This window comes from Candoia aspera, chromosome 1 (assembly GCF_035149785.1).
Source record: "Candoia aspera isolate rCanAsp1 chromosome 1, rCanAsp1.hap2, whole genome shotgun sequence".
Lineage (NCBI taxonomy): Eukaryota > Metazoa > Chordata > Lepidosauria > Squamata > Boidae > Candoia > Candoia aspera.
Genome location: NC_086153.1, coordinates 208,077,688 through 208,092,195, shown reverse-complemented (window position 1 = coordinate 208,092,195; position 14,508 = coordinate 208,077,688). Strand labels below are relative to the sequence as shown.

General features: G+C 38.2%; 1 protein-coding gene across 5 annotated transcripts in view; it reads left to right on the top strand.

Annotated features, from left to right (window-relative positions):
• Positions 1-14,508, top strand: part of ARHGAP15 (Rho GTPase activating protein 15) — a 492,562-nt gene that overhangs the window by 79,025 nt on the left and 399,029 nt on the right. For all 5 annotated transcript variants that reach the window (XM_063318398.1, XM_063318397.1, XM_063318394.1 and 2 more), the window contains 2 exons: positions 1,603-1,661; positions 9,849-9,936. In XM_063318398.1, coding sequence (XP_063174468.1) covers positions 1,603-1,661; positions 9,849-9,936 — 147 coding nt within the window. The remainder of the gene's footprint in view (positions 1-1,602; positions 1,662-9,848; positions 9,937-14,508) is intronic.

Here is a 14,508-nt window from a genome sequence, read left to right as displayed (position 1 = left end):
TGTTGGCTTCCAGGAGCATTGTGCTCCTGCTGCTTGGTTTCTTGTCCCAGAAAAAGGCCGTGGCTTTCTTCCCCTCCTTTCTGTTTCTGCTGCTGATAGTTTGCTCTGTCCCTACTCTGGCCATGGTTGGTTTTGTGGGTGAAAAAAACAGCTTGGTCAGAGAGGATACCACTCCCATACATGGATGCTGGCCAAAGGGGAATCTAGCTCTGGTTTCACCCAACAGCACAGAACCAAGCAGTAACTTTCCTATGGATCAGGTTGTAACAAACTGTCCATACTTGGAAATAACTACCTACTTGTCTTCTTACATCTGAGTTAGGGATTATGAATCTGGCTTGCCAACAGAAAGCTACATCATCTACAATAACTCAGTGACTTCTTACATTGCTGGAACTTTAGAAGCCATTTACTGTAATGCCCAGATCTAGCTTCAGGAATAAGGAGACACGCTTGGAATAATACCATATGATGTTGCCATCAAGCTTATCCATATATTGACAATTTTAACAAATGCTGGAAATGTGCATTGTGAGAAAATGCACATATTGGACACTGATCAGATCTCAGGCCGAAGTAAGCTAATTCTATGGTGGAATCATACCAGAAAACATGAGCCCTACTTGTAGCCCCCAGCAAAAGAACTTGAGAAGAATACTGCCTTTGGTGTTGGTGGAAATATCTCTCTATTCCAACTAGTGGACACTGATAGCTCTATCCTCCATTCCTTGGTACGATTGCCTTTTAAAGCCATCCTCACTTCATCAACAATGGACCTAGATTTTAAAAAGAGGAGAAAACATTTCCTTTCTCCGTGCATACATTTATACAGTTCTGTATTTTCTGTTGTTATAAAAGCACTAACATTTCTATATGTGGTTCTCTTGCTGTCTGAATTGCAACGACCAGTACTGAAGCACCAAATATATCTATAAGGCATTACAATATTAGCAAATTAATTTTATTTACTTTTTTTTAATGATCTTCGTCAAATTTTAATTTCACAGTAGCTTCACTCTGAGTCAACTTTCATGAGGCTATCTACTGTAATTCAAACTTTCCTATCCTGGTCAACCATTGTCAATCACAACTTCATCAATATATTAGTAACTATTTCCTTCACACATACATTTGTATTTGTTGAGATTAAACTCCATTCCCCCTTTGGTGCAATATGTTATTCATTTGGTTTTAAATGGTCTGGAGCATTATAGGAAATTCAGATGAATGCATTTAAAAAGTGCAAATTGTATGCTCAAATTTTTAAGAGAGGTTACTTTTGGGAAATTTTTAAATGATGGATTGTAATTGCCCGCCATGGCAATTGGATTGGATTAGCATTGGGAGGCTTACCAGGAAGCAAGCACAAAGATGTTAACGCTGATAGTGTATCTTTATTGCCAACTTGTATATAATTGCAGGGGGCTTTATTTTTCTAGATACCTCAGATTGCAAGTTTGAAATGTGGGTGAGAAAATTTCTGGAATTTAGTTGCATTTTAAATATATGTTTTAAACAAAAGAGAGACCCTAATATTTGGTGTTATAGCATCAGAAATACTGTGGGATAAATAAACATTGTGCATGCACTTCTTTATTGCAGATAATCAAAGAAGGCTACCTTCTAAAAGCTAAAATTGCAGATGAAGGCAAGAAGCTAAGGTAGGTGACATTAAACAATTCTAATATAAAGAGACGTACAAAGTGGTATGTTATTTGGCTGGAGATTCAGAGAAAAGGCGGTCATCAAGTTTGGTCTGCAGAGCAAGTTCATTTTTCCCAGTAATACCCTTCAAAAGTTCATAGAGCTGTAAATCATGCCTCCACCTCCCCCCAAAACCTCCAAATATCAGATTTTCCATAGTTTTATTATCAAATTGCAATTTTTAATGTGAAAGAATGGGGAAAATTGTGGTAAGTTGAATATAGGAAAAAAACACATACATACAGACATGACTATTCTTAATCCACAGGGAATTTCTGTATGTTTCTAAATAGACTACATTGTTGTTGTTGTTTATTTGTTTAGTCGCTTCCGACTCTTCGTGACTTCATGGACCAGCCCACGCCAGAGCTTCCTGTCGGTCGTCAACACCCCCAGCTCCCCCAGGGACGAGTCTGTCACCTCTAGAATATCATCCATCCACCTTGCCCTTGGTCGGCCCCTCTTCCTTTTGCCCTCCACTCTCCATAGCATCAGCATCTTCTCCAGGGTGTCCTGTCTTCTCATTATGTGGCCAAAGTATTTCAGTTTTACCTTTAATATCATTCCCTCAAGTGAGCAGTCTGGCTTTATTTCCTGGAGGATGGACTGGTTTGATCTTCTTGCAGTCCAAGGCACTCTCAGAATTTTCCTACAACACTGCAGTTCAAAAGCATCGATCTTCCTTTGCTCAGCCTTCCTTATGGTCCAGCTCTCGCAGCCATATGTTACTACTGGAAATACCATTGCTTTAACTATGTGGACCTTTGTTGTCAGTGTGATGTCTCTGCTCTTAACTATTTTATTGAGATTTGTCATTGCTCTTCTCCCAAGGATTAAGCGTCTTCTGATTTCCTGACTGTAGTCAGCATCTGCAGTAATCTTTGCACCTAGAAATACAAAGTCTTTCACTGCTTCTACATTTTCTCCCTCTATTTGCCAGTTATCAATCAAGCTGGTTGCCGTAATCCTGGTTTTTTTCAGGTTTAGCTGCAAGCCAGCTTTTGCACTTTCTTCTTTCACCTTCATCATAAGGCTCCTCAGTTCCTCTTCGCTTTCAGCCATCAAAGTGGTATCATCGGCATACCTGAGATTGTTAATGTTTCTTCCAGCAATTTTAACTCCAGCCTTGGATTCCTGAAGCCCAGCATGTCGCATTATGTGTTCTGCGTACAAGTTGAATAGGTAGGGTGAGAGTATACAGTCCTGCCGTACTCCTTTCCCAATCTTAAACCAGTCCGTTGTTCCGTGGTCTTTTCTTACTGTTGCTACTTGGTCGTTATACAGATTCCTCAGGAGGCAGACAAGATGACTTGGTATCCCCATACCACTAAGAACTTGCCACAATTTGTTGTGGTCCACACAGTCAAAGGCTTTAGAATAATCAATAAAACAGAAATAGATGTTTTTCTGAAACTCCCTGGCTTCTTCCATTATCCAGCGGATATTGGCAATTTGGTCCCTAGTTCCTCTGCCTTTTCTAAACCCAGCTTGTACATCTGGCAATTCTCGCTCCATGAATTGCTGAAGTCTACCTTGCAGGATCTTGAGCATTACCTTACTGGCATGTGAAATGAGTGCCATTGTTCGATAGTTTGAACATTCTTTAGCATTTCCCTTTTTTGGTATGGGGATATAAGTTGATTTTTTCCGGTCTGATGGCCATTCTTGTGTTTTCCAAATTTGCTGGCATATAGCATGCATTACCTTGACAGCATCATCTTGCAAGATTTTGAACAATTCAGCTGGGATGCTGTCGTCTCCTGCTGCCTTGTTAGCAATGCTTCTTAAGGCCCATTCAACCTCACTCTTCAGGATGTCTGGCTCTAGCTCCCTGACCACACTGTCAAAGCTATCCCTGATATTGTTATCCTTCCTATACAGGTCTTCCATATATTCTTGCCACCTTTTCTTGATCTCTTCTTCTTCTTTCAGGTCCTTGCCATCTTTGTTTTTGATCATACCCATTTTTGCCTGGAATTTACTTCCGATGTTTCAAATTTTCTGGAAGAGGTCTCTTGTCCTTCCTATTCTATTGTCTTCTTCCACTTCCACGCATTGCTTGTTTAACAATAATTCCTTATCTCTTCTGACTAACCTCTGGAATTTTGCATTTAATTGGGCATATCCCCCCCTATCACTGTTGCCTTTTGCTTTCCTTCTTTCTTGGGCTACTTCTAGTGTCTCCGCAGACAGCCATTTTGCCTTCTTGGTTTTCTCTTTCTTTGGGATGTATTTTGTTGCCGCCTCCTGAACAAAGTTGCGGACTTCTGTCCATAGTTCTTCCGGGACCCTATCTACTAAGTCCAGTCCCTTAAATCTATTCTTCACCTCCACTGCATATTCCTTAGGAATATTAGTGAGCTCATATCTAGCTGATCTGTGGGTCTTCCCTAATCTCTTTAGTCTGATCCTAAATTGTGCAAGAAGAAGTTCGTGATCTGAACTACAGTCAGCTCCAGGTCTTGTTTTTACCGACTGTATAGATGTCCGCCACCTTTGGCTGCAAAGGATGTAGTCAATCTGATTTCGGTGTTGTCCATCTGGTGAAGTCCATGTATAAAGCCTTCTCTTAGGTTGTTGGAAGAGTGTGTTTGTTATGCAGAGTGAGTTGTCTTGGCAAAATTCTATCAGCCTATGTCCTGCTTTGTTTTGTTCTCCCAGGCCATGCTTACCTGTAATTCCAGGTGTCATTTGACTGCCCACCTTAGCATTCCAGTCTCCCGTGATGAAAGTAACGTCTCTTTTAGGCGTGTTGTCCAGTAGGTGCTGCAGATCCTCATAGAACTGCTCTACTTCAGCTTCTTCAGCATCTATGGTTGGGGCGTATGTTTGGATCACTGTGATGTTAGATGGCTTGCCCTGAATTCAAATTGAGATCATTCTATCGTTTTTTGGATTGTATCCAAGCACTGCTTTAGCCACTTTACTATTAATTATGAAGGCTACTCCATTTCTTCTGTGGTCCTCTTGTCCACAGTAGTAGATCTGGTGTTCATTTGATGTGAAGTGGCCCATTCCAGTCCATTTCAGTTCACTGACGCCCAAAATGTCTATCTTTAATCTTGACATCTCACCAATAACCACATCCAATTTGCCCTGGCTCATAGATCTTACATTCCAGGTTCCAACGGTGTGTTGATCCTTAGAACATCGGATTCGCCGTTCACCACCAGCACCGTCGGCCACTAGCCGTCCTTTCGGCTTTGAGCTAGCTGCGTCATCACGTTTGGGGCTAGTTGAACTCATCCTCTGTTCCTCCCCAGTAGCATTTTGACCATCTTCCGACCTGGGGGTCTCATCTTCTGATGGTATACCGACATATCTCTGGTTGTACTGATCCATTTAGTTTTGACGGCAAGAATACTGGGGTGGTTTGCCATTACCTTCCCCAGGGATCGCATTTAGTCTGACCTCTCTGTCATGACCTTCCCGTCTTGGGTGGCCCTTCACGGTTTAGCTCATGGCATCATTGAGGTGCTCATGCTCCAGCACCACGACAAGGTAACGATCCTTTGCTGAAGTGGCTACATTAGGAAGAAGAAACAAGAACTTTAACTGATTGTGTGGAAGATGCTGTTTTGTCCCTTATTTTGAATCCTGCTCAGCAGTCTTAGATTTTAATTTTATCCAGCATGACTCCATATAAAAGTTTGAAGTGTAAGCCAGCAACGATGTCCTGAAAAAGCAGAAATGGAGAACGTTTTGGAGCTGTATATATCATGTGGTGTTATAAAAGGTGCTGTATTAGGAAGAGAGGGGTCATCTGCATGCCATTTCTATTCTCCACTTCAGGCAGAGAACTTAAAACATCAGTGATGTTCACGATTATCCCTGTGCCTGGATCCTAATTTGAGGGGAGGAGAAATGGTTGCTTATCAAACCAAAGCTGGATATATTCATTCATTCATTCATGTATTTATTTATTTTTAAATTTCTATCACCACCCATCTCCCCCCAAGGGGCACTCTAGGCAGTTTACAAAAAAATTGGAAGTTAAAACTATAAAAGACATAAATTATCATACAAATAGCCAATATAAATAGAAAGTAAATAAATATAAAATCCAACAGCAACAAGATCTCGTTTAGTAGGGAGGGCACCATGGCACCAGCCACCCCCAGGAAGAACTATGTCCCTTCCCAGCCCAGGCAAACTCTTCTGGAAGGCCAGAAGCAAAGGGCCTGTCTCATCTTCAGGGGCAGAATGTTCCAGAGGGCGGGCACCTCTGCAGAGAAGTCCCGCCTCCTGGACCCCATCAAGTGGAATTCCTGTAACGACATGATCTGTAACATGCCCTGTCTGCATGATCGGGTGGGACGGGTCGATGTTATGGGGATGAGATGGTCCCTCAGGTAACCTGGACGCATGCCATGTAGGGCTTTAGAGGTCATAACCAACACCTTGAATTGGACCTGGAAGCAAACTGGCACCCACTAATCATCTCTAATTAGTGATATTTGAATATGGAAAATATGTCAGGGGATTTGGGAGCTAAAGCAGTAGGTGTTTGAGGAACTGAAGCTCAGTAATTTTATGTCTGGGTTCCCTTAGCTGCATTTCCTGATAGCGATTTTGACATCCACAGTCAATTCAGATACTCATTGTCTGAGACAATACAGTCTCGTGGATGTATCAACTCAGTTTTAAGCAGAGAGTGAAACTTTGCTTTTCTTCAAAGGGTTACATGCTGATGTGGAACATTATGTGACAGCCTTTCAAGTCAATCGAGGAGTAAGTTAAATAGTCTTATGGGAAGATGGTACCCCTACTGTATGTGATAATTACAGTCACCAAACAGATGGGCCCTCCCACATACCTCAGTTGCTTTTGGATTAGCATAATAAAAGTGTTGTCCTAATATGAATTTTCCAGTTATGAAGGATTCTGATCTTTTTGTAATATTTCAAAGGGCTGTTACCATATTTATATATTTATGTATTTATTTATATAAATTGCACTTTTATCCTGTCCTTCAGCCAAAGAAAACTCAGGGTTGACCCTGTGGCCAACACCTCATTTTCCTTACAATTTGCTCTGGGGGGCAGAGAAAAACACCCCAATATCGTAGTTGAGCAGAGAATTAAATCTAAGTTACCAGTTCAGCCCAACCAAGGATCCAAATGTACCAAAATATAATCAAAAGTTTATGTTATTTTTAAATACGCGTCTGCCATGGTTTAAATTTACTGTATACGTCCACACATATAAAGACCAAAATAAGAGGTCTGGAATTTAGAAACAAGTGTTTATTCCTACATTGTCACTTCCTGTTACTAAGGTGAAACACAGGAACATTGGAGGTGCCAACATTCTTCTGCTAAACTTGGAATTGTCTGATGAAACTTTAAAAACCTGTATCTTTAAGGATATATAGCAATATAAACCACATTGATCTTATAATGTGCTGCCATCAGGTGTCCATTTGCTAGAATGCAAATATAATGATTACAGGAAGAATGCTATTGAAATTTCAATTTAAAAAATAGCTCAAACTCTGAAGCTATATTTCATGCACCTCTGAGGATCAGTGTTTTTCATTGTATGTAACAACTGTATGATTCAGATGGCTTAAATTTGATTGTTGCAGGATTTTCTTTTGTTTCACATCATTTTTGTGTTGCTTTCTAAATGATGTCTCTTTCTAATGTGTTGCTTTTTAGGTTTCTAACCAAATCCGAACATTGTTTTCTTGCTTGAAGAGTGCCGGGGTGGGGCCATTTCGGCTGCCTTCTCTCTCTCTCTCTCCCTCCCTCCCTCCCCCCACCCACCCCCCCGCTTTGCTGCCAACTGAATGATTTTTTTCAGAGCTGCCATTCACCCATCTGTACATGTGTAAAACTGCTTTGGCTGAACTGATTTCCCCTGATGGAGCAAATGATGCTATATATTTCTTTATATAGTGCTTTATGCATCTTTCAGAGTGCTCTTGATCTGTAGTTTTCAACCTCAGGTGATGAGAAGGGATCCATTCTTCTGCTGGGTTGCTAGATGCATGGGAGGGAAAGCCTTCTGTAGAAGAGATCATTCTGGTTTGCTCTGTTTTTCTTATCCCTGCAAGATAAGCCGTATCAGCCAAAAATCTCATTTATATACACATATGAAATATAAGCAAGTATAATTGTCTTCCATGGTTTGTGATTCTTTTATTATTACCCACTCTTTTTGTCTTATCCAAGGAATAAAGAAAGCAAAAGTATGCTAGTGTGACTGGTGAAAACTCCTCTCAGAGTACGCCACAATAACTTGAGAGACAGACTTCTTTACTCAATTGAGAAAATACTCAAATATGCTATAATTATATTTATTTAGAAATGCCTGTTTTATTGTTTATGTGTCACTATATTAGAAAACAAATGGAAATAATACAGTGTTTCAATGACATAAATGATTATGTGCCAACAAGCGGTTTGCAACTCCTAGTGACCATATGGACAGATTTTCTCCCTGACGATCTGTCCCTAACTTGGTTGTTCAGGTCTTCCAAAGTGTACTTGTTGACACTGTAACTGAGTCCATCCACCTTGCTGGTGGTCATCCTCTTCTTCTCTTTCCTTCCACCTTTCTCAGCATTAGAGCCTTTTCCAGAGAGCTGGGTCTTCGCATAATGTGTCTGAAGTAGGATAATTGTGCCTTGAATGAGAACTATGGGTTGATTTGTTCGATGATCCTTTGGTTTGTTTTCTTGGCTGTCCACAGTATTCTCAGATGTCTTCTCCAACACCAAAATTCAAAGGTGTCAATGACATAAGCTCTATATAAAACAAAAACAGGTTCTATCCCCTGCTCTTGAGAAGTATAATTGTATATGTTGATGATGCAGTCACTTTATATCTGACCCAAGTGGGCCTAAGGCAGAGTATGCAAGAGCTAGCAAAGAAAACTGGGCATAATTTACTTGAAAACTAAAGTTGTGTTTACCAAGAGACACAGTAATTATAAGCATAATTGGAAGATAAATAATATTAGGAGTTCAAATATTTGGGAATCATTTTCCAATCTTCCCTACATTGGAAAAACCAAACAAAAATTGTCATAATTTGAACCTTAAGGCTATCTAATGAAATAGTTTGAGTTCCTGCTCTCTAGCTCCCCACTACTGTAAGGACAGTATATGCAGAAGACCTTCTCTCCTAGCCAACTCTTTCTCAAATATTCTGTTTCACACACAAGGACGTTTTCATTTGCTAGACTTAATGCCATGCCATGTATGGTTCTGGATGGCAAATATAACAACATCCCTTTACAAACTAACTCTGCCTCTCTCTGGAGGGATCAGATGGATTTGTTCCTCATGTTTAGCTGAATTGTCCCATGCATCAATCTGGGCACCCTGTTCTGGTGGACCTCTCTTTGAAAATAATCAGAAAGGTTGCTAAATTCTGTTCAGTAGTAATTGCCGTAAGGCAGACTTGGGTCTGATACTGGAATTATTTACCTGGAAATTTACATTTTCTGATTAGATATTGTTATATGCTTTATTAATTATTTTATATTTCAATGGTTAGTATTTGTTTATGGTTATTTTTACCTTGTGATCAGCCTGGACTCTCAAATAAATAAAGGTATACAAATTTGCTAGCTGCTGAAAAAACCCTCCTTCATGGACCAGCTCCCTGGTATCTTATTAATTTAAAAAGTTCAGGTTTGGTGAGTTTTAAATATTATCATTCAGCCCAGCTTCAGTGATCTTATTATAAAGTTAATATTGTCATAGGTACATCCAGTACTGAATGAGCAATCTTCTAGACTCTTTCCCCTTCCTTCCTCTTAGCTGCAATCCTACAAATGTTTGAATTTCTTCCAGTAGATCCCAGATAAAGAGACCTTTATTGAATATTGAACATATTCTTACCTGCATTTTCTGATACTATCCAGTTTCAAAAACTATGAATTCAGGTTAAACAGGATTGGTAGATGAAGCAGACATTTTCTTTTTAGATAATGACATTTCTCTTCCTCTTTCTCCTTCTCCTTCCATGCTTCTCCCTTGTATATTTTTTGCCTTCAGTCTATTGGATAAATATATCTGTCTGCTACTTTTCTGATTCGGAGATACTTTGGAGCGCTAGTCTACAAAAGCAACTATGGCCTTCACAACAAAATCATGAGTTTAATTGATGCATTCATTTATATATATTTTTAAGGAAAAACTGGACTTCTTCTTGGCTTGTTCTCACTGGTCGGAAAATAGAATTTCATAAAGAATCTAAACAGCCAGCTGTGGCCAATCTGGTAAGCAGTTATCTTTCTCATGTCTCATCTTTTCAGAAGTGTTATTGAAAAAAAGTTTGGTATGATAAAAAAAAATGCAGCGTTGCTAAGCCTCAGACTTCTGAGAGCAGATGTAAGAAAATGGCTCAATAAACTTTTAATCAGATGAGAGCGGAAGGGAAATAGAACTCAGCGTATCTTTTATTAAGAGGTGCTTTTTGAGAATAATTGCAAAGTGAGACGGATGGTGAGTGGCTCTCTGGTAATGCGGAGGTAACGCTTTAAATTAAGGTGCCAGTTATAAATGCTTTATTCTTATTTATGAAATGATCTCTAAATGCAACTACTTCCTCAAATAATGTATTATAAAGTATGTTATAAAATGCATTAGTAATAAATGCTTAACAGATGATGCGATGAGAATCTGTTACAAAGAATATTATAAGATGTAAATTGTATTAAACCCTGTGTTTGCATCTTTAATACATGAATTTAAGTTGCTATCAAGCTTGCTATAAAGTGGCTTGCATATCATAAATAATAATGAAGTAGTTATAAATTGCACCTTAATACAGGGTGTTACCAAAGAGCAAAACAGTGTAACTTAGCAAAGTGATTTTTATCTTCATATAAATGTGACATCTTCTGTTTCTGCCTAACATTTTCTGAATATTCCTTATGATTCTATCTAATAGAGTTAATGCATCTCTAAGCAGAATTCACTGTGCTTCATTTTTTTTTAATGTACCTCAAGGAGAAGCTGCTGATCATAACCTTTGCAGAAACAATGTCGAAATAGTCATGGCCTGTTTCCTCTCCATGCTAGTTGCCATGAAGAATGAATGTCCTTTTCTGTGGATTCCGAAAACAAGAACAACCCAGAAAAGTTGTTCTTAAACTATAGTATAAAAATATTTAAGTAGCTAGGGAAAAAAAAGGAAAAATAATCGGGAAAAAAGAAAGAGAAGGGAGCTATTGGAATGCTTTTTCTTAATAATGCTTTTTCTTTTATCTTTTAAAATCTTCTTTGCCTTTTTAAAATCTTTTAAAAAATCTTTTTATAATCATCATATGATTTCATTTCATTTCTAGTGTAAGGTTTATTTTAAATATGTGCATGTATTCTTTTCCCTTCTCCTTCTTTTAATTTCTCTGTTGTTTTACTTAATTTATTTAAAATGTAAATAAAAAGAGCAATCCAGAAATGTATGATTCGACAGATAAAACAAGGAAAGGTTCTACAGAGCCCTATTATGACAGCCCTCCTAAGGCTTGATCAATCCTGCTAAATTGCATTGGATTAATGGGTGGCCAAAAGGGTTCGTGACATGACAGGCATTAGAAACAATACGTAAACATGGATATGTCAGGCCAGTGTTTCTCAACCCTGGCAGCTGGAAGATGTGTGGACTTCAGCTCCCAGAATTCCCCAGCCAGCTTGATTGCTGGGGAATTCTGGGAGTTGAAGTCCACACATCTTCCAGCTGCCAAGATCGAGAAACACTGTGCTAGGCGATACGGAGCATCCTGCCTCTCTGCTGCTGTTGCCATTACTGCTAGTTTGTGCCATTAGTACTGCCAGCTGTAGGGCACCTTGCCTTTTTCTTTAATGGTTCACTGGAAAGGAGAGGAAAAAAAAAGTCATATATTCTTGCTACAGTGGTATGAGGGTAGATGGTTATAATTTTAAACAAAATCAGTAACAAAATAAGGATTAATTGGAAATGGGTTGGAATGTTATGCTCAGGGATCCACAAATTATTCCTGGGCTTAGTAGTCAAGTATTATTTCTATCAGTCTGAAAGAATATGTAAATGTGCTTCTGAACTGAAGCAGAACACTTTTCTCTTTTCGTTTATAGTAGTCTTCTTCTGCAAAAAAAAAAAAAAAAAAGATGTTGATCCTTCATAAGCCAAAGATCTCAGCAGGTCTCTTTCTGAAACTTAAATATTGCCCTTAACAACCTTCAGCGCAATCCAGAAAGCACCTGTTTCCAAAACCAAGCTTAGAAAGACTAGAGGCAGAGTTTGCCCAGGTTTCTAAAAAAGAAAAAAAAGCTATTTCAGCTGCCACTTGTTGCAGCAACTCTACGAACATACAATCTTTCCTTCCTCCCTCCCTCCCTCCCTCCCTCCCTCCCTCCCTCCCTCCCTCCCTCCCTCCCTCCCTCCCTCCCTCCCTCCCTTCCTTCCTTCCTTCCTTCCTTCCTTCCTTCCTTCCTTCCTTCCTTCCTTCCTTCCTTCCTTCCTTCCTTCCTTCCTGCTTAAGGGGATGAGAGGTAAGAAGGCAGGGTTGAAACATCAATTCTATTTGTAGAAGTTTTGGGGTACTCAGAGAATAAGAATAAAAAAGCATGCATTAACCTTTGGCCTTTGGCCAAACAAAACAAACAAACAAACAACATCCTTACCAAGAAAAATTGGCAATTTTGCTCCTGAATTTCCATAGTTTAACTGTGCATTGTTCTGAGGACCAAAGGAACTAGGCCTCTGTTGCATGCTTAACCTGCTAGATTGGTTCCATTCCTTCCACCACCAACTGTAGCCTTCTTCTATGGTAGACCACTGCCAGTTAGATTTGATTAGGTGATATCACAAGGCCAACTGAGACTTAAGGTAATGTTTACCCTGGGATCAGTATTGCTCTCATTCTAAATCAACTCTCTTTGGTATTTTCAAAACATGCACTGGAAAATCCCTAATAAAAACTTTTTTATAAAAATGACATCCCTTTCAACTTATATCTTTCAAAAACAGATCTGATCTGATCTTTTGAAAATGATTAATCAGATACATTTACAAAGCATGTGTATTTGTCTTTGATGAAAATACAACATATAATAAATTAACTGCTTTCCCTCCACTCAAGGTATACTGTTGCTCTAAATCCAGCTATTCAGAGATTGATAGAGAAGGAATACATCAATATCACAATCCATATTTTGTTTCCAGGGAAATGTGAATTGATGGTTGTCTCCTTCTAGATTTACCTAGTACAGGTGAATGCAATATTGAAACAATATACTTCAGCATAGTAGCAGATATAAATAAAAACTGACCAGGATTCAGTATACCAGAGTAGGAATTTCTATATGTGGTACAGCCTTAGCTACTTTTAGCTACATCAAGCCCTGTTGGGAAGAGTGATTTATGTTGTTGTGGAAAAAAACTAGCTATTAGATCAGGGGAAGTAAAGGGAAGATACACAAAAACATACAAGAACTTGTTCCACTATTGTAGTTTTCTTAGCAGAATAGAAATAAATGTGTATATACACCATATTCAGTCAACAGTAAATAAAACAATGACCAAATGATTCTGCACCATAGGGGTTAGCCTAACTGTTTCATTACATTGTTTTATTAATGGCTGAATTCTCCCATTGTCAAAGTATGCCTGTTAATAATGTAATAACAGATTTTTTTTTTTACTTATAAGCCTAGCAGGAAAAATAAAAAGTTTCTTAGCAAAGGAACTCTGGAGACAAGTTGATTTGTTTCTGATGCAGATTAATGTATTTTTTTTAATCATCCCACTGTAATTTTTTGATAGCACAAAGGACATAAATGTACACTTGTGATCTGATTAAAAACTATTTGTTTACTGATTTTACTTTTAAGAATGTTCACTTTTATTTTGGAGAATGGAAGAATTCAACCATTAATTCAATAATGTAATGAAGTCAATGTTCGTTCACTGTAGTATGAATTTAATAATGTAGCAATTTTATCAAGAAAATAATGTGGTTTTCTATAAAGATGGATATACCCTTAACCTTTAAATAAATTAATTCATTAATTCTTGATTAAAGGCTATGTATAAATACAAAATATGAAGCAAAACCACATTCATGCAAAGTTCCATTTCAGCCATTTGGAAGAGTGCATTCTGGCAATTCTTATTTTGTTGAGAATAGATATTTCATCAGATAGAAGTAGGACAAGCCAACACAGACATTAAAATTCTAATTTTAAAAACTGATAGTAATTCCAGCACTTCAATCCAGTTTTGATTCTTATTATTTTCAACTCTAATATTGTCAACATTGCAAATAAATACTTTATTTGCATAGTAAGACTCACAAGAGCATTATCGTTTGTTAATTTAAGAAAGCAATCTTTATTCCTGACACACAGTATTTGGATTTCAGCAATGAACACACAAATGGGCAGAGTGGTTAGAAGAAGAAGAACTTTGCTGAAATCTGCCTTTCATTTTTCACAAGTTTTCTTTTAAGAAAAAGTTTTTATTTTCTTACTTTATTATCAGGATGCTTTAAAAATCATTTGGAGTTATTCACAAGCTTGCAAGTGGACATGGTTTATCTGTGCTTTCAATTAGACAACTTTCAGTTTTGCTAATTCCTTAATTCCTTGATATGGACAACATCAGCAACACAAAGTAGAACTGCACCAATATATTTTCCTCAATGACTGCTGGGTGAGGTAGATAGACAGGACCCAAAATTAATAATTTCACATCCTAAATTTCAGTTCCACTGCAATACAGGCATAGACACTTGCTTCAGTTTTTAATGACCTAGAAAAGAGTGTATAATCAGATCCAACTTATTATAATATTTATAAATAAATAT